Source organism: Gadus chalcogrammus, chromosome 17 (genome assembly GCF_026213295.1).
Source record: "Gadus chalcogrammus isolate NIFS_2021 chromosome 17, NIFS_Gcha_1.0, whole genome shotgun sequence".
Classification (NCBI taxonomy): domain Eukaryota; kingdom Metazoa; phylum Chordata; class Actinopteri; order Gadiformes; family Gadidae; genus Gadus; species Gadus chalcogrammus.
Genome location: NC_079428.1, coordinates 3,781,206 through 3,799,609, shown reverse-complemented (window position 1 = coordinate 3,799,609; position 18,404 = coordinate 3,781,206). Strand labels below are relative to the sequence as shown.

At 47.2% G+C, this 18,404-nt stretch overlaps 3 protein-coding genes across 8 annotated transcripts; 1 reads left to right on the top strand and 2 right to left on the bottom strand.

The window, feature by feature from the left end:
- Nucleotides 1–155: 155 nt before the first annotated feature.
- On the bottom strand, nucleotides 156–3,917 carry LOC130370125 (Y-box-binding protein 2-A-like). Of its 4 annotated transcripts, XR_008892953.1 has the most exons (10): nucleotides 3,757–3,917; nucleotides 3,317–3,380; nucleotides 3,136–3,169; nucleotides 2,890–3,060; nucleotides 2,568–2,801; nucleotides 2,401–2,486; nucleotides 1,697–1,973; nucleotides 1,263–1,439; nucleotides 1,026–1,121; nucleotides 672–880 (listed from the first exon to the last, which is right to left on the bottom strand). XR_008892953.1 is itself a non-coding variant. In XM_056575808.1 (9 exons), the coding sequence occupies exons 1-9, from the start codon at nucleotides 3,833–3,835 to the stop codon at nucleotides 1,086–1,088; spliced, it is 1,158 nt and encodes a 385-aa protein (XP_056431783.1). In that variant the 5' UTR covers nucleotides 3,836–3,917; the 3' UTR covers nucleotides 156–1,085. The 4 variants fall into 4 exon arrangements, 3 of the variants coding, with proteins under 3 accessions (XP_056431783.1, XP_056431784.1, XP_056431785.1); XM_056575808.1 differs by having other exon boundaries at nucleotides 156–1,121; XM_056575809.1 differs by having other exon boundaries at nucleotides 156–1,121; nucleotides 2,914–3,060.
- Nucleotides 3,918–8,143: 4,226 nt separating this feature from the next.
- LOC130370201 (eukaryotic translation initiation factor 5A-1-like) lies at nucleotides 8,144–13,528 on the top strand. The gene is made up of 6 exons (XM_056575918.1): nucleotides 8,144–8,453; nucleotides 10,651–10,823; nucleotides 11,153–11,257; nucleotides 11,368–11,499; nucleotides 11,908–11,983; nucleotides 12,833–13,528. Exons 2-5 carry the CDS (start codon nucleotides 10,662–10,664, stop codon nucleotides 11,968–11,970), a joined length of 462 nt encoding a protein of 153 aa, XP_056431893.1. The 5' UTR covers nucleotides 8,144–8,453; nucleotides 10,651–10,661; the 3' UTR covers nucleotides 11,971–11,983; nucleotides 12,833–13,528.
- Nucleotides 11,907–18,286, bottom strand: gps2 (G protein pathway suppressor 2). 3 transcript variants are annotated; one of them, XM_056575829.1, is made up of 11 exons: nucleotides 18,081–18,286; nucleotides 17,655–17,772; nucleotides 17,436–17,545; nucleotides 17,125–17,237; nucleotides 16,912–16,991; nucleotides 16,334–16,413; nucleotides 15,639–15,816; nucleotides 15,197–15,280; nucleotides 15,032–15,108; nucleotides 14,291–14,386; nucleotides 11,907–13,938 (listed from the first exon to the last, which is right to left on the bottom strand). In XM_056575829.1, exons 2-11 carry the CDS (start codon nucleotides 17,746–17,748, stop codon nucleotides 13,846–13,848), a joined length of 1,005 nt encoding a protein of 334 aa, XP_056431804.1. In that variant the 5' UTR covers nucleotides 17,749–17,772; nucleotides 18,081–18,286; the 3' UTR covers nucleotides 11,907–13,845. The 3 variants fall into 3 exon arrangements, with proteins under 3 accessions (XP_056431804.1, XP_056431803.1, XP_056431805.1); XM_056575828.1 differs by having other exon boundaries at nucleotides 17,122–17,237; nucleotides 18,081–18,285; XM_056575830.1 differs by lacking the exon at nucleotides 11,907–13,938 and having other exon boundaries at nucleotides 14,030–14,386; nucleotides 17,122–17,237; nucleotides 18,081–18,285.
- Between the last annotated feature and the right edge of the window lie 118 nt (nucleotides 18,287–18,404).

Here is an 18,404-nt window from a genome sequence, read left to right as displayed (position 1 = left end):
TAATTATTCCTAGTGGCAAATTATTGTCTTAGAAATCCCTTGCTTATGCTTCCAGACATCATGTTTAATGTGCTATGCATCATGTCCTAAATTAATTACTGGGGCTCCTTCCAGTCACACGCAATGCAAAGTAAGGATTACAAAGTACTAAATTATTTTGCAAACACGATTTATTTCGTCACTGACATTGCACTCATCCCCTTCAAAATAACTTCAAAACATAAATACTGGTAAAAAAACGTATGGTTTAGTTAAACAACCCATTTCGTAAACAAATCAAGGGGGAGGGGCTTGCGTTCGGACGGGAGAGCGATGGCAGAACAGGAACCCACGCCACCACCACGCCCAAAGGGCCGGCCTTCCCCCTCAATTCAACTTAAACTACTGGCTGTGCCCCCATCTGAGTCATCGAAAGAAAAACCACCCTCGAGTTGGGGGGGGGGGAGGGGGGGGTGGGGTGAATAAAGGACAAAGCTATCCCAGCACTACCAAGCAGATTATTAAATGACTCAAGATCTCAGTATTTCTTTGGTTTCTAAATATACACGGCCCGATGCCCGTCTTATCCTCCGTTGCTCCTTCTCAGACTCCCGTCTCCACCCCCCCCACTGGACACCAACTCGTGGGGTGGAGGGGGGGGCGAAGAGGGAGGAGTCGGAGGGGAGGGGGCGGGGCTTGGGGACATGGGGGGGGGGGGTTGGGAGGCGGGCTGTGTGGAGCTAAGGGGGAGGGGGTTAAGTGGTGCAGGTGCGGTGGCGGTGGACCCAGTCCCAGCCCGTAGCGCAGGACACAAGGCCAGAGATAAGTGCCGAGGCCCACACCGTCCAAACAAAAAATAAATAAAGGAAATGGCTCACTGACCACCAGAAGAGGTACACACCTGCATTTTCAGTAAAAAAGAAAATGTATATATAAATTCCATACAAAACAAGTTTTTGGTTAAAACAACATTATCAATGAGCGATGGCTAAGGTGAGACCTATTGCACCGGCCGTATTAACCCCCAGACTCAGAATCGCACGCACCCAACACGGTGCCCCCGCCTCTTTCCATGGGCATCGCGACGCTGGAGTCTCTCCCCGGAGTCATTCCGTTGCCGTGGGAACCGTTTTGGCAGGCGACTGTTGACGGGGGAAATGAGGGTCCGGTCAACATTGAGCCACGCGTCACAGTGCGTCCGCATCGTGAGGCAGGACTACAAACAGCCACCGTCACCGGGCGGTAGTCACGGTTACAATCTGTTGAATAGTGGAGCTACTTGCCTCAAGGGATTTTGTGGTTTTGGGAGAGGACTTTGGCGAGGACTTGGGAGACTTTGGCGACTTTGGCGAGGACTTTAGGTCCGACGGCTTTGAGGCAGGTGGAGGAGTGGCGGGGTCTGACGGCTTTGAGACAGGCGGAGGAGTGCTGGGCTCCGAGGCAGATTTCTCTGTTCCATTCTGCCATTGGGCAAACGAGCAATTGAACAAAAAAACAAAATAAAACTTAAAATTGCAGATTTGCTCAATCGTCTCAATGTGCTTCATTGAAGCTCTAACGAATTGCCGAATTAAACCTTAAATTCCAATGACTTTTAAAACACATAGATAAAGCTCTAGCTTAAATGATTAGCCAACAATAAAAGCAATGCCAAATAAGGTCAAACGGTGGACTCCAACGACAAACGCTTCATTTAAAAAGTAATTTATACGATTACTTTAGATGCGGCGGAGGAGTCAGAGTTCCTCTGCCTGCGACGCCCGAACTGTCGCCGGTGCCTCTGGCCTTGGCCCTCCGCCAGCTCCCCGTCGCCCAGAGGGTCTCCCGGGGGCTCCGGGGGCTTCACATCCAGCGGCTGCTCGTCCCCTACAGTGTGGACCACCTCGGCCCCCCCCTCAGGCTCCTCCTCCTGCCTCTCAGGCTCCTCCTGCTGCCTCTCAGGCTCCTCCTCCTCCCCTTGAAGCGCCGCCGCAGGCGGACGGGGACGGAATTGCCTTCACACAGACAGACAGGCAAACACAGACAGACAGACAGGCAAACACAGACAGACAGACAGGCAAACACACACAGACAGACAGGCAAACACACACAGACAGACAGGCAAACACAGACAGACAGGCAAACACAGACAGACAGGCAAACACAGACAGACAGGCAAACACAGACAGACAGACGCACAGACAGACGCACAGACAAACAGACAGGCAAACACAGACAGACAGGCAAACACAGACAGACAGACGCACAGACAGACAGACAGGCAAACACAGACAGACAGGCAAACACAGACAGACAGGCAAACACAGACAGACAGGCAAACACAGACAGACAGGCAAACAGACACACAGTGCCGACATTAATATCCAACACTAGTCACAGGACAGGGGGTGGAACGCCGGTCAAGCACACGTCATCGGTCACCTTCGGAAGGGGGGGCGGAACCTGCGGCGCGGTGGTCTCTGCTGGTCGCCCTCGGCGGGTTCACCGCTCACTCCCTCCACCTCACCCTGGGGTTCAGCGGGAAAACACAAAGAGGGTCACTCGCCTTTCCCTGGGGGGGGGGGGATTGGGTAGGGAGCCGGTCGCACCTCCTGTCGGGGTCTCCGGGGCCCGCGACGCCTCGGGGCCGGGCGCGGCGCCTCACTCTCAGGCCGGCCCTCGCCGTCGGACGGGGGGTCCTGGTCCGCGGCGCCCTTGTCCGGGTCGTCCGGGTTAGGGCTGCGCGGGAAGAAGCGGCGTCTGAAGCGCCGTTTGTTGGGCGCGTAGCGACTGCCCTTCACCGGAACGCCGCCGGGGCCGGTGACGTTGGCCGCCTCGGACCCCTGTCGGCGAGCGAAGCAGGGGGAGAGAGACGGGTTTGGGATTAAGAGTAAATTACAAAAAAAGTAAATGATGAAATGGAAGACTGACATGGATAGGTGTGGTGGAACATGCCCATTGTTCTAGGGTCGGTGGTTGGAAGCCGCCCTTTGCTCTAGCGTCGACTCTGACCTTAGCCGCTTCGATCACGTCAAACTCTACGACTTCGCCGTCGCCGACGCTGCGGAGGAACTTGCGCGGGTTGTTCTTCTTGATGGCAGTCTGGGAGCGGAGACACCGCGTTAAAAACCCACCCACTCAGCAACTCTCCATGCACAACTGTTCCACTTCACTTACCTGATGAACAAAGACGTCCTCTTTGGTATCATTTCTGTAGATAGGTGGAATAAACAACAAGTTAGCATTCGTCAGCCAACAGGACTGCATTCCACCATTTCCCAAATTTACTATTAGCAGTTTTGAATTGAGTAGGCCTATTGACTTGACGAAATAAACTTTTGAGCAGAGAAACCTTTACCTGTTAATGAAGCCATAACCATTCCGCACATTGAACCATTTCACTGTGCCCTGGACCAACGTTGCTGAAACGTAAAACAATATATTCGGGGAATTCGTTAAAAAGTTGCCCAGTCCCAAGAACAAACGCCTCGATATGCCCACGTCATTCAGGTCTGATTATGATCCAACCACTTGCACCTGCGGCTGACTGAGCAGGGGCTGCAGCTGGGACAGTTGATGAGGAAGGTTTTAAATCAAGTTTTAATGCAGACAAATGTAATGTAAGGACCTAAAATATAAAGATTCAATGTTTGACACTTAGGTAAGACAACTTAAAAACGCAAAAGTATTTCGCCAACAGCAGACCAATTAGTAATCTACCGAATGTATCAATTATACAACGATAAAAGAGATTAAGATTAACACTGTTGTGAACATGTTGCAGTTCTCAAACCCTACCTATGATTTTTCTCTCAGGTTGAGGATTATCTTCCACCAGTGCCGGTGGAGAAGCGCTTTGCGCTTCGGTGTCAGTCATTATCAATTCAGAATTGTTTGTTTTATAACTCCTCTCCAAACCCGACGTGCAACCACCGCTTGCTTTTTATGGAAGCCACGAGTTCGGCGTTACCTATAAGCCACGCCCCCATTGGTTGCACGAAAGTGTTTCATTGGCTACGTGGTGTCGGCAATTGGAAGGCAGAGCGTGATCGGATACGGTGAGAAGAAAGCGGTCCTCCATGTGTTTATGAGAATTCATTAGGACTAAATCAATCTTGAATTTGGATTAATATGAATCTGTTGGCTAATTAATGAGGGCTACTTCATTTTTGTTCGTTTTTTATTGTTGGTAAAAAAAAAAATATATATATAAAAAAATAAAATAAAAATAATAATAATAATTAAAGTAATAAAGGGCCATTCTTTCAGAGGGAAACCATTATAAAGTTATCTCCAGTGTCCCAAATGACTCCTCTAAAGAAAACCTTGGCGGGATTGAACTCCTCAATGTGGAGTTTTAAATATTTTCTTACAAATAATGATACACAGACTTCCAATGCCACATCATTGTGCTTTGCACTTCAGAAATATCTAACCTTACTTCATAAGTAACAATCATTTTGGTAGTAAAAAACATTATTTTCTTTTCTTTCCAAACATTTGAAGTTGATTTCACAAAGTTAAGTCAATAATTGCAACGTTCTTTGTTGAAGGGATTTCTTTGTGTGTTACTGTGGTGAATTATAGTTTTTAGTACGTCATGCTTTAAATCCTACAGCAGGGAGCACAAGCAAAGAGACAGCAGTCGCTCAGGACCTCGAGCCATTAACCCTCTATTTACATAACAGCTGATCTGGTAAGCTTTGGGTAAGACAGTCTTGGGACGACAAAGAGCATCTCAGGCGTAGGTTTGCAGTGTTCTTCAGGGCTGATGGTAGGGCTTGATGTTGCTTCCGCCGTCCGTAGCGACCGGTCGTATCCTTGCCCTCCACCGTGAAGCCTGCCCTGAAGCCTGGCTGGACCTTGATGATCATCACACACATGGGCCGAGCGATGGCATTGACGGGCGGTGTTGTCCACTCCGCGAACACGCCCCCCGCCCATGTCCTTCTCCATGGCCATGAACACAATGAGGAGGGGGGTAGGGGGGGGGGGGGGTGGAGAGAGAGAGTGAGAGAGAGAGAGAGAGAGACTTTAGAAGACCAACCAGACTGGTGTTTTGGGATTTCACCGTTTTTTAACTAGAAATCCACACCAGCCAAATAGTATACTAGTCTTCATGATCGTCACAGCATGCGTCTGAGTTTGAAAGGGAAAATGTGGAACAACCAGCTATCGGGATAAAACATATCAGCCAGTCGAGAATAATGGAAGTGTTATTCAGGAAATGTTGTGTGAGTGTTCATTTACCTCGAAATATCAAATTCATCAAGGTTACTTCCGGGGGTTCGCTTTGGATTTTTTGGTTCAAATAATTGATGATATAATAACTCAACTCAAGACTGATTTGTGAGACTATAGTTCAAGGCAACAGCAGGTTAATGTACGGCGCTCTATGTGTATCAGCATCTAGCCGCCCAGTCACAGCCCACCCTGGCCCCCCCCGGTCACAGACTCGCAGTATGGGGGTTGTTTGGGCGGTTACCCGTACTGTGTGCATGTTTTAGTGTGTGTGTCAAAAGGTTTCACCACAGAATGCATCATTGGTTGTTGGGTTGGAGATGCTTAATGAGTTGTACTATAAAATCCTAAATAAACATAAATATACTGTAACCAAGGCTCATGTCGTGCCGCGTCTCACATGAGAAACACTGTGGCGGATTTGAACACAACAAGGCCTCCCTGTAATTACAAATAATTTCACGATGAGTCACTAAACAATGACCAGAGACAAAGTCCCGACATAATAACTAGCATTCCTATGCGCCTAAAATGGTGCCATTGCGATATGCCCTAGAGTTGTACTGCACCATGGGCCTGTTTGTGTTTGTACACAGTCAATCAAGCCATTGTAGAGTTTCCAAAAATGACACCGCACGCTTTCTCCATCCACTACGTCACTCGCTGGTGTTGGCGCTGATTTGTCACCATCATTTGGCAGCGTTCCCAGGCATGGATGCATCTCTTTAGTTGGTGGTTAGTGAGGTCCCCCCTTCACTGTAAAGCACTTCGGGTACCTTGAATAGCGCTATATAAATGTAAGAAATTATTATCATCATTATCTCTTTCTTTTTGCCTTTTACACATCTAGGCCTTATACATGTATGTAAAAGACACACAGTTCTAGGGCACTGCTCTTAACAACAGGCCCTGGATCAGTCAGGACCACTCAACTGGGGCTGAGCAAGAGGAGGCTTGCAGCAAAGAACAGCTACAAGGAGAGCTGACAGAGAGTTATGGGTCGAGCGCAGGCTGCGGCGGCACGAGGCCGAGCAGAACGTCAACAAAGCTGCTGCCGGGGAATGGGACGGTAGAGGATGACGGGCATCAGTGAGTCAGCACCGACACACCCAAGGAATACCTATGGGGTGGCGGCGCCGCATCAGGTTTTCTATATGGTCTGACACTCCCACGGGACAGAGGGGAAGCAGCAGATGCAGCAGCAGCAGCAGCAGCAGCAGCAGCAGAGGTGGTGCTATTTCGAACGGTGGTGTTTGGGGGTGGGGGGGGGGGGCGTCCTTCGCTCCTGAAGATGACAAAGCAAACTGCAGCAGGGTTTTCCTCCTCCCCCCCTCCCTGGACGCTCACGCTGAATGATCAGAGGAAGAGGAAGAGGAAGAGGAAGAGAGAGAGAGAGAGAGAGAGAGAGAGAGAGAGAGAGAGAGAGAGAGAGAGAGAGAGAGAGAGAGAGAGAGAGAGAGAGAGAGAGAGAGAGAGAGAGAGAGAGAGAGAGAGCGAAGGTACAAACAGACAGAGAGAGAGAGAGACTTGGCTGTCAAATAAGAACAAGCGATAAGTACAACAAAACATGCTCACCTTGTTAAGCAAGTTTCCCCAGCCTATGTCAGCCCTGAGGATAGGGCGTGTATTGATGAAAACTGGGACGGTTTAGGCAGGATATGAATAGGCATGAGTACTCGCACTTCGATGGTTGTGATATACGCTGTTCAACTCTTTTAGTTGTGTAGGAAGCAAAGTCGTTTAGACCTTTTCGACCAAAGAGACTGAGAATATTCAAACCATACAATCAAAGTTGGAATAAAAAGGTTTACAAACCGTGCATGCTAGAATAATAAATACTAAATAAAAGGTTGATTTAATTTCAATACACATTTCTTTAGATCCTACTAAAGACACACTGGAATATAAAGAAATGGTTATCGCTTAAATATTTCACATATGAAATATATGTATACGTCCATGGCTATGTTTATAAACACAGTCTAATGCAATGAACAATTCATATCAGTTTATATAATTGTTAGTTTTTTTACTTTGCCTTGCACACTTCACATTTCAACCTGTGCATTACATAGCAGCTAACGAGCACAGTTAGGTATGATGTCATCAGACGTTCATGGTCAGCAATTCTGTGATCTTTGGTTACTCTGAGGACACGTTTATACATAGCTTTTTGCGATCATTCTGCGCGCGCATCCACCGTGTTGATAAACAAATAATCCCCCATATGGCGCGTGGGTGTGGACTGACAGCGTGCACTCACATGACGTCAAGCATTTTCTGGCGCATAATGTGACGCTTGAGAACCTAAAACCCCGTTTCACCCAGTTGACACGACAAAACATAACCGACGTTATCAGAAATCTCCACTTTGGCCGGAGTTTTTCCTGGAAAGAAAACTCATACATTGCATCGGCAAAACGCATCCGTCACCGGAAATTTCGCAATGGGTCACATGACTGGCCAGGTCAATAATATGTGAAACATAACTGCGGGAACAGCTGACGATGACCCAACAACGTCTAAGTTACCAGCACACCATCCTCTTTCCAATGCATGCCAATGGGACCAACTGACCACCAACTGACATGTGTCTATCATTCCATAACAATACCTTGAAAAGCTAGGAGATACCTTCCAAGCATATAAAAATGAATATGTTTTGCAATAGACAGTAATAGATAGTATCGGCTACTTGTCCACAGAGACTGGGCAGGGATGGGGAATGGGATCTTGAGATAGGGGAGGTCAATAAAGTACTATTTAGGTTTATCAATCAATATATTAGGATGAGCAAGTGGAATTTAATATTGTCGATATCCTGTATGTAAAGCTGTGATTATAAACCCTGGTACAGCAGGTGGCGGTATCAGTTTATAACGCTGATTCTCTATCCTCCTCTGAACTAAAGAGGAAGCAGAAGAAGATATAAGTCTGGAACACGGCCATCCCTTTTCTTTTTTTGGAGCTGTTTTCTGGACTACGTTCTGCCCGACATTTGAGGTACTGCATTCGTGCAGTAAAAGGACCCGCCAGTGTAAAACGTCTGGAATAAAATTCTAATACAACCCTTAACCCGATTGAGGAGGGAAAAGGATCACCGCTGCAGCAGCACTGCGAGGGACACCGGCGGCAGACCACTCACTACACGACATATAGTGCGGATATCCGGGCCAGAGAAAGCGGAGCCATCGTTCAGTACGGTTTGACAGACCGTTAGGAATAAAACACCCAAGGAGTCGCGGTATCATCCGGTAAGTCGGATACGATAACGTCCCGTTTTGGGCGTGCGAGTTTAGTAGAGGTTATATTGTGCACCCGTCTTTCGAGAGACACTTTATTGAGATAATATAGCCCTGCACAAAATAAATATGTGTACAAGTGCTAATGTCCCAGTGGGCCACGAACTACCGTACCATAAACGATCTGTACCCCGTTTGACCGAGCACACCGGGTAATAACAACAAAAAGGCGCCATGCATGGATATTAAGTGTATTAAAAATGAACGTTTGGTTAGTAAATACGTTGTTACGCTAAATGTACGCAGTCTTTCCGAGGGGCATCGGTAGCGCAACGTAACTTGTTTTGTTGTTCGCTTTTTCACCGATCATGTTGTAGCCACCACGCGACGCGTAGCATGTTAGCTTAGCGTCATTCGCTGCGTTTTTGGAGCGCAGTGTTGTTCAAACGTGCGTTTCATTGACGGAATTGCCCCCTCGCTAGTCGTAACCGCACTATTTATAACCGCACGGTGAACGAGCCACGTTACACCGAAGGGTTTTTTATTAACAAAGAGCCCCCCTCTCTCCGGAGGGCCTCGGCCCATGTGGCCAGCTCAGGGCTCTGAGGCACGTTTTATGCGCACTAGGCCACGGCCTTAGCACTGCGGACAACCCAGTGGTGCCAATTTGTCAGCAATGCATGACATAAGCCCTTCGTGGAGTTATATTCCGGCTGCACACTGCGGCCAGCTCTTGTTTGCGGACGGCCTGTACCCCGCTCCAAACGGTGTGTGTGTGTGTGTGTGTGTGTGTGTGTAGTGGCGGTGGCCCAAGCTGTTTGTTAGCTCAGGCATAAGTTAGTGATAAGAGTGATACTTTTTCCAGCTTGTGCTGTTTTGCACTAAGGTAAAAAGCTTATGGGGAGAACTTGCCTTTACGGCGAGTGTGGATTGTAGAACATAAGAGAGCTGAGGGACAGTCTATGATTTACACCCCGCAGAAAAAAACAGGTTTTGAACCTGGGTAGAGGTAATAACCCGGGTCCCTCACTGCCACGTACCCTTTTTTCCAAAGGTCCCAAACCCAATCCGGACAACCAGATAATACTATCTGTATCTGATATTGTGTTGCATTAACACCGTTACCGGCTTTGTGTGGGTTTATTGAATTAACGTGAAATAATTTATTCACGACATACGCACCCAGAAACACAGCGGGTGCACCAAATACATAATATAATGCTACAACTTTTAATGGGCTATCCATCTCATTCAATTGCATGGTATTGTGGTTATAGCTGTCCCGTCACTTTAAATTCCGAACCAAACTTCAATTGAATGAAGGTAAAATTGGTTGATCTTGTATGTTGATCTGGGAAATTGACCATGAACCCCTGCCTTAAAGCTGCTGAAGGGAAGATTCAAGAGGGCAGGATATTAAAAACTTTCCGCCCTAGAGAAGTGCAGCATGTACTTTGGATTGACAGCCAGAATATGTGGCTAGCTCCTCCCATAATATGTTGTGCTTTAGTACTGTATGTCCTTAGGATACTATGCACGAGTGCACGTATTCATATTCAAGCTAGGGTTTGCAATTTATTAAGCTTTTTTTACTTGACATCCAACAGCAATGCATCAATCAAATGCTCTGACCAAAAAAACCAACTGGTAGCTGCTTTGGTTGGGGAACCCAACCCAAATTAGTTGGTTGAATGGCTTACCTACCTGCACTCGTTGCTTGTGCATTTATTACCCATGACTGTAGTCTTCCATAAGGCCATGCAACCGATTGCTAAAGGTAGCGAGCTCGTTATGTGTTTTGAGGGAGTTGTTTTGGAGGGAGCACTAAGGGGAGGGGTGTTTCTCTTTTTTATGGAATTCTTTCAAAATCTGTACAATTTTACGTGCGGTAGGGTATACATGTAGGCAGCTCCTGAAGATCCGGTCATGTTTGGGACATGGATCAACGAAAACGTGCTGTAGGCAGGTCTCAAAATTCAGCTTTAACAGGTTTTTGCTGTGCATGCAAACAAACTGACTTGAAGCCATTAATCAAGCCAACTCGAAGCCCGGAACGGTACTGACGCAGAACGGCGCAAACGATGTACACGCGCCAAAATGGGCTTATTTTGGTATCCGGAAAAATAACTAAGCGATATATAATCGAAGAAAACCAATTTGACCATTCACTTGACTTAATCTTTGTCTTCCTGTCCCTCAAACATGGCAGATTCAGCAACCATGCAAGACACCGAGTTCCACAAGGCGGATTCTGGGGCGTCCACCACCTTCCCCATGCAATGCTCATCCCTGCGCAAAAACGGGCACGTGGTGCTGAAAGGCCGACCCTGCAAGATCGTTGAGATGTCCACCTCCAAGACCGGCAAGCACGGCCACGCTAAGGTCAGTCCCTGGGCAAAGGATGGGATCATATGACGGGCTAATGATGCTCAAACCTGAGCCGACCTGAGATGGTACTCCTGTGTTGGCCCCACTTTTCCTTGTCTGTAAGGAGAGGACATTTGCTGCTAACTATCCACCTCTTCAATGTATTTCCTTTCGTGATCTGGCTTGTGTCCAACATGCATTTTTTGCCATCTATTGTAAAACAGGATTTTAAATCACAGCACAATGTCTTTGGGTAATTCACCCCTACAGAATGTTTTTTTTATCTTTGTCAGAATATTGGGCACATATTAATTCTGAACACGTATGTTTTATTTGTTGTACAGGTCCACATGGTTGGTATAGATATCTTCAATGGAAAGAAGTACGAGGATATCTGTCCATCCACACACAACATGGACGTCCCTAACGTCACCAGACTGGATTACCAGGTAGGTGTGTGCTTGTGCCTGTCTACGTTTGTGAAAGCCTTTTTTTTTTATTCAATCTGCCTTTTCATTGACGTCATCTCTCTCTCTCTCTCTCTCTCTCTCCCGCCCAGATGGTTGGGCTGGAAGATGGCTACATGTCCTTGCTTAAGGACAACGGAGACCAGAAAGAGGACCTCAAACTGCCCACCAATGATCTGGGCAAGGAGATCCAGAGCAAGTTTGAAGCAGGGGACAGTTTTATGGTCAGTAATACCCCTTTTGCCCTCTGTTGGGAATGCACAACGTTTAACAGGATCTGAAAAACAGTGTACACCCTTGTCCTCCAAGTAACCTCGGGTGAAGTCAGTGCTTTCATATCCACCCAGGCCAGGATGAGCACTTGCATACAGGCCAAACTTCTTCAAACAGGCAAAGTTGAAACTATAGGGACTACTATGGCGAAAATATTCCTGTTCTCCAGTCAACCCAAAAGATATTTCTTTTGTAGTTTTGAACAGGTTAGAATGATCCTAAAAATAGTATCAGTGGTATTTTGCCTTGCTACATTGTTATGGGGGTCCAATATGGATCAAGTAAACACCTGTGCACCAAACTGCTGACGAGCCATTTAACTAACGTCCCTGTGTTCCACTTTCTCTTCACCTGTCCAGGTCACCATTCAGACCGCAATGGGGGAAGAGGCCGCTGTCGGCACCAAGGTTCTGAACGAATAAATGGCAACCGCAGGTAAATCTACAGAGCTCCATAAGTATCTGCACCCAGCCGTGTATATGTCCCCCTGCCGCCCCTCGATCAGAGAGAGTTAAACCTATGACTACGCTTTGGCTTTCCTTGTCCAGTGTTTCCGAAACATAGACCAATGTCAGAATCAACACCGAGCGCCACAAATTGATTCAGCTTTTTTTTTTTTTTTTTGTGATTTTGAAAAATAAATAAATAAAAATAAATATCGTTCCGTTCATTCATCTCCGCATAGCACTCTTTCTCCCTGTCGTTCTCGTTCACACACGCACACAGAGACAAGCGCGCATACATGCCAATGGTGCGCGGGTACACTACCACTGATTGGATAAACCCGCGTATCATACATGCACACACACTGACGCTCCTCCTCTCAACGCGCCTTCAAAGGCAGACCCGAAGCAGCGGGATATGTAAGGGAAAATGTGTAGAACGCCGGTCATTATCAGGAAAATGAGCCCCGACAGGTCGAACAGGACTCCAGCGCGCAGCGGACATGTCTTGCCTCGCCCTGACGGGGCTAACCCCCGTCAGCAGTCCACGTCCTAACCCCCCCCCCCCCGCCCCGCCTGACATTGCTACCTGGTCTGTGGGAAACACTGTTGTCCAACCGGTTTCGTAGCTGGGGGGGGGGACAAGCCAACCAGAAGAGAGCCAGACATTTGATCATAGTGTTCATACCCCTCTGAACCGCGACATGTAAAACGCTTTGGGGGTCTTAAAGCACTTGATTAATTTAGGATTAGCATTACTACTACTACCTGTTTATCCTAATTTGCAGTTAACCCGGCAGTGACCCTCCCTCACCTCCTTAAACTTCCCACTTTGTTTCAGGGGCAGATAAGATGGATGTGAACCTGGGGAGAGGCACTGGGGGGACTGCCTCCCGGCCCACTAATTCTCCATTCCTTTATACTTCCTTGTCTCCTTTACACTTACGCATATGACAATGTCATGACAGTAAAAACATTTGTTTCAATTGGTCCCCGATTTATCAAGGGCTCTGATTAGTTCTGTTTTTGTATTTTCGTTGGAGTACATTCGAGTGCACAGCGATAAACTAATATGCCAACCTGCGGAATCAACATTGTGTCCTTCAAAGTGGATGTTGTGTGTTTTTTTGCTTTGCATTTCTTGTCTTGTTTCTTCACTTGTATATCGCCCTGTCTATTAAAAATAAACCCACTTGAAACAGCAGAACCAGGTGTCTTTAGAGATAAACAGCATGGTGGGTGTTCAAAGCGCGCCTCGTAAAACGTACCGGGCACCCCTCGCACGAGGACCCAGTCATCATTATCGTTATCTATTGCTTTGAAACGGCCTTAAATGGGGCGCGACCGGAACAGGTTGGAGGAAAGACGGGACCACATTCGTCGAAAAGGAACCAAGTGTGTCCTGATGTGTTCTAACTTTGTGCTAGGATTCATTAGTGAGTGAAGTGTCGTGGCGTTTTGGTATCCTGACTGTTCGTAGAAATGTCCCAACTGTGCAGAATGTCTCCCCAGCCGAAATTAAAGACCATGCAAATTGTTACTGTGGTTTGGTTCTTTTATTTCAAAGCGGGGGGCAAGAGATACGACGTCGTTTCGTTGGCGTTTAGCACGAAATATCGCTCAAATACAAAAGCCACGTCTCTAACAGTAAACGGGGAAACGGCAACGGGACATTTTCAACAAAATTAAAACGAGTAAAGGTGACAACCGACTCTTGATGAGAAGATATTAAAAAGGAGAAACGAGCATTGTTTGCTGACGGACTAAACTCATCCGTGGGGGACATGAGCCCCCCCTCAGACGTGTCCGTTTTTAGCTCATCGGGCCGGCGTCTGGATCTCCGGAGGGGGTGGACTACTTGCCGTGGTGATAGAACCTCTGTGTTCCCTGGGGGTGGGAGAGGAAGGCGTGGCGAGGAGCGGCCTGGGGAGAGCCCTGGAATGGCGCCTGTTCAGGGGATACGTGTTTAAGAGACTGTCAGTGAGCACGCTCCGTTGGGCTTTCCTATGGGGGGGGGGGAAACCCCAACGCTGGGTTATGCGGTAAGCACGGTTAATGATTAACTTAGGTCGGTGGCTGAGAAGAATGATCTGATTCTTTAGATAGTGGAAAAGGTGCAATGGGCAAAATTGGACTTATCCACCATATTGTTTTGATCATTCAAGTACACAAAGAAATGGGTACTTTATATTTTGTCAGGTAAAGTGATGTTTGCATGCCATCGTTTAATTTGAGGCAATAAACTTATCAAACGATCATTCTGCAAACGGCCCTAAACACACATTTGATTACTTATTACCTTGGCGCTTGGGATTTGGACCGCCATCGACGGCGTAGGCAGCAGGCCGGAGGCAGTGGCGTGGAGGGCCTGGGGGTGCATGGGCCTCAGGGCTCCCTGCAGGACGGGAAACGACAGGAGGAGAGCCACGCTTTGATCAAGGAACGGGGCGGCTATTTAACAGTATTTTTTTTTCATTGGTCTAAAATAACACAGGTACACACAAGGACACTGCATTCTAACACAACCACGTCATCTCTCCTCCAGGTTTGTGCAATGAATCACTCCTAGTTATCTGCAACTGTACTTTAAAAGGTGAAGGTAATGTTTTCTTTGTAAACAGTTGAAAAAAAAAATGCGAGATTGAGATGCCCTGATTGGTCAGTCTGTCTCTCATCAGTCTCAAATCAATAGTCTCATTCTGAGGCAGGCAACTGTGCAGAGTCAGAGCATTTCACTCACAGAACAGCTGAGGAATCGCTTTGGTCTTTCTACAATTAAAGTGATAGCTCTTAACCTTACCTATCGCACATTTAAAGGATGCATCACGTTCTCTTCCTCTGTATAATATCCTGTCCATGTAGTCACTACGAAAGCCAACTCACATCACCATTAATAAATAATAATTAATAAAATCAACATTGGTAGGCCTTGAAGAGCGAAACTCTGTTCACCCTTGAAATTATATGTAACTTCAGCTGTGAATACAGTCGCATGTGGCATCAATGCCCTTTTGTGATGTGATCTTCGGGGCGGACTCACGGCATCAGTGAAGCCTGACTGTTGGTTGGCGTGTTCGAGCTGCTTCTGTAGGGATATACCAGCTCCAGGGATGAAGCCTGCAAAAAACAAACAAGAGGAGTTGCTTTCCTGGGCTTTCAAATCCCAGTTGTAGCGTGGACGACCGTGGAGGGGCTGGGTACTGACCGGGCTGGGAGGTGAAGTGGCTGTGGACCGGGTAGCCGGGCTGCTGGTGGGGTAGGTACTGCATGGCCTGGAACGCAGACGCACCTGGTAGTCGGGGGGGGGGGGGGGGGGGGGGAAGAACAGTAGACAACACACAATACAGTCAGAACCCCCAAAAGACCAGGCTGATTGGGACGATTGAGTTTGCATGCATGCAGGCTTCACAAAATCACAAGGGAAGCGATATCCGTACATTCAGAAGAAAGAAAAACAACAAAGACAACTACCATGATAGCATTCACCTTGTGCACATGCCAAAGTTAAACCAAACCCAACATTAACCGTGACACGCGTCAACCTAGGTCTTTAAACCCCGTGTTGTCAAGAGGCCCTGGGGTTTTTGCCGTTTGAACCCCCCCCCCCGAGCCAATGGGGCCCCCCCTTGAAGGCATGAGGCCGGCACCTCTGATGGTGGAGCTGCCGGCGAAGCTGACGGGGACGGAGGAGGGCCCGGGGGCGTAGCTGGAGGGGTGCTGGGACTGGGACACGCTGTACGGCTCGTGCACCCCCTGGCTCCCGCTGAACTGGCCGTGTTCTGCCGGGCCGGCGCTGAACCCAGGCTGGCTCTGGTAGTGGCGTCCCTGAGGGCGGGGGGGAGATGTGCACGAATGGTACATGAGTAGATATGCAAATGACTTCTCGGTACGGGACGGTCGCAGTGAGTACTGCCGCCTAGTGTAGACTATGATGAACTGCAACTGCCACTAAAATAAATAACCTACAGAAACGGATCACATACTAATCACGCGTGTTATTTTTATTTCAGCCCAAAAAATGAAAATAAAAATACATCCATTTTTTTGGGCATAAAAAGTCAAACTGGTGGATAAGATCGACTGCAAAAAAAAGATAGAATATGGATAGCTGTTCGGCGCCTCCAAATAGTAGAATGCATCCGTTAAGATTCTGAGCCACCAATACGACACATACAGTATATTCCCGCATATAGTAAGGTGTTAATTTCTGACCCCGTCTGTGAACCGGACTTTACTCATACCACCCTCAGATGGTTCCAACATCAACTTTTTCACATTACTAATAGAGACCAATAATGCACTCAGACGACTTTGCTGTTCGACTAATAGATATTGCACTTACAGGGATCACAGGTGTTGGAAAGAGCTGTTTACTGCGTTCGCCCAGCAAGGCCCCGGGTCTATTATGGCTGGCTGGACTGCCTAGAAACGGAAAAAACGTACAACAATTTTCAGAACAACTTCATGAACGCGACAAACCCAAGTAAGACCGATGGAAAGTAGGGCTTTGACTTTCGCCCAAAAATCATATTCGAAGTTTGTTTGTTTATTAATATTTGAATAATTATTAATAATATTTTGACCATTAAATGTCTTCAGTAAGACCTGGATTGGGCTTCGCAAGGTTTGTTTACCGGCGTTGCTATGTTTACCTATGTGTTCCAACGGTTTATTATTATTTCTAATAAATCGCTGTCTAATCCATACTTCATTCACTGCCTCTTCCGTGGTCATTAGAATATTATGAATAGACTGCGTCGGGTTCTCCGACGTCTCTCCCTCTTGGCCTGCCCACAACAGGTTCGAATATTAGGGGCTGCCTAATATTCGTTCGAATTTTGATTAATTTTTCGATATTCGAATTATATTCGAATAACGAAGTTCGGAGTCAAAGCCCTAATGGAAAGTGGAAGTGCTCACCTTGAATGCTGAGGAGGTGCTGCCCTGAATGCATGGGCAGACTGGGCTGGTAGCTGGCGGAGGTCAGTGTTGTGATGTCACTAGTTGGGGTAGAGTTGGTTGGGGGGGGGGGGTAGGGGAGCAAGCAGAACACGCACTCCAGTGAATACAAAGCGTATGCAGGTGGTAGTCTGGAAAGTGGTGTTACGGGCGCAGTACAAAGTCACTCACTACCTCTGCTCCTTCCTGCGTCGCTTCTCCTCCTCGTGGAGCACCTTCTTCAGCTGCAGGAAGAGCTGGTGCTTCTCTTCCTGAAGGCCCTGCAGCTTCTCGCCCATCTTCATCACCTGTACAGCAAAGGGAGGGGCGCCACAGAGATAGGAAGACGATCAGGCCCCGTTTGTGATGGTTGCGCTACTGTCATGTTTGTTTGCTGTGGTCGTGAATGTGCTACAAAGTGTGGGTGACTCCCGTAACTAAAGAGTATGTGTTGGGGTTATTTGACAAACTCTTTGTTTTTGTGTCTCCTTGCATCTCTTTCGAACCTGCTCTTTGGTTTCCTCCAGTGACATCCTCTCTTCTATTTCTTTTGTTCGTTTTCTCTCCTCCTCCTCCTTCATCTTCTGCTCCATCATTTTGTCCACCTCCTCTTCCTCTAAAAAATTGACAGAATTTTGGGGTACAAGGTAAGCATCACGTACATGCTTCGTGATCTCTAATTTACGGGGGCGACCAAAAAAATGACATATTTAAACATCAACGACCTTGTCTCTTACGCTCCCTTTCCCTCATGATGTGTTTATGAAGGGCTCGGGCCATCGCGTTGGACAGCTTCGGTCTCTCCAGCAAAGCGGGCATGGTGACGGGTAGTGGTGGTGCCAGCTTCCCAGGAGGAGACACAACGGGATCAAAATGAGACGTGCATGGAAACTGCGTTTTTTCGGATGAAATTCCTACTCTTACGGCATCAATTGTAACGTTGTAGCCAGACTAACTATGACGTCCAATACTTAGCTCAATGTTTCAGGTAGGCATTTTGAGTAAGGGGTAGAAGTGAAATTGCATCGTTTACTGTAACATTTGTATTACAAAAAGGGTGCCGTGCTAACTTGACAGCTAAGCTAACCTTAGCTTCAACGATACATTGTAGTCTTAAGCAGTGTGAGAATCGTAGAGAAAGGAGGTCTTACTTTCGTTGGTGTATGGGTCGTTTACCATATATGTCACCGTCCGGATACTTGGATTATAGTGAGTCTTGATGTATACTTTGTTTAAAATAGATATTCAACCAATTAAGGTTCAAACTTCGCTGCAGGACGTAAATATTGTTATAGTACACTTCCGGGTCAAGGATTACATTTTCGCTTTACAACAGCATTCTGGGGGATGTAGTAGACTATGGGATGAATGTTGCAACACCCACTGTAGGCAAAACATGAAGTGCAAAATGTATGAGACCTTCCAACCAATATTATTTTTTAATGATACAAAAGATAACATAGATCTCGATGTGA

Coding starts and splice junctions, on each gene's coding strand:
- LOC130370125 (XM_056575808.1), bottom strand. CDS start 3,835: ATGACTGACACCGAAGCGCAAAGCGCTTCTCCACCGGCACTGGTGGAA. Junction 3,170..3,316: donor GGTTATGGCTTCATTAACAG/GTAAAGGTTTCT, acceptor ACCTATCTACAG/AAATGATACCAAAGAGGACG. Junction 1,974..2,400: donor TTCCGCCCCCCCTTCCGAAG/GTGACCGATGAC, acceptor GTCTGTGTGAAG/GCAATTCCGTCCCCGTCCGC.
- LOC130370201 (XM_056575918.1), top strand. CDS start 10,662: ATGCAAGACACCGAGTTCCACAAGGCGGATTCTGGGGCGTCCACCACC. Junction 11,258..11,367: donor TCACCAGACTGGATTACCAG/GTAGGTGTGTGC, acceptor TCTCCCGCCCAG/ATGGTTGGGCTGGAAGATGG. Junction 11,500..11,907: donor AAGCAGGGGACAGTTTTATG/GTCAGTAATACC, acceptor TCACCTGTCCAG/GTCACCATTCAGACCGCAAT.
- gps2 (XM_056575828.1), bottom strand. CDS start 17,748: ATGCCCGCTTTGCTGGAGAGACCGAAGCTGTCCAACGCGATGGCCCGA. Junction 17,238..17,435: donor TGGAGGAAACCAAAGAGCAG/GTTCGAAAGAGA, acceptor TTTGCTGTACAG/GTGATGAAGATGGGCGAGAA. Junction 16,414..16,911: donor GCACCTCCTCAGCATTCAAG/GTGAGCACTTCC, acceptor TTCCGTTTCTAG/GCAGTCCAGCCAGCCATAAT.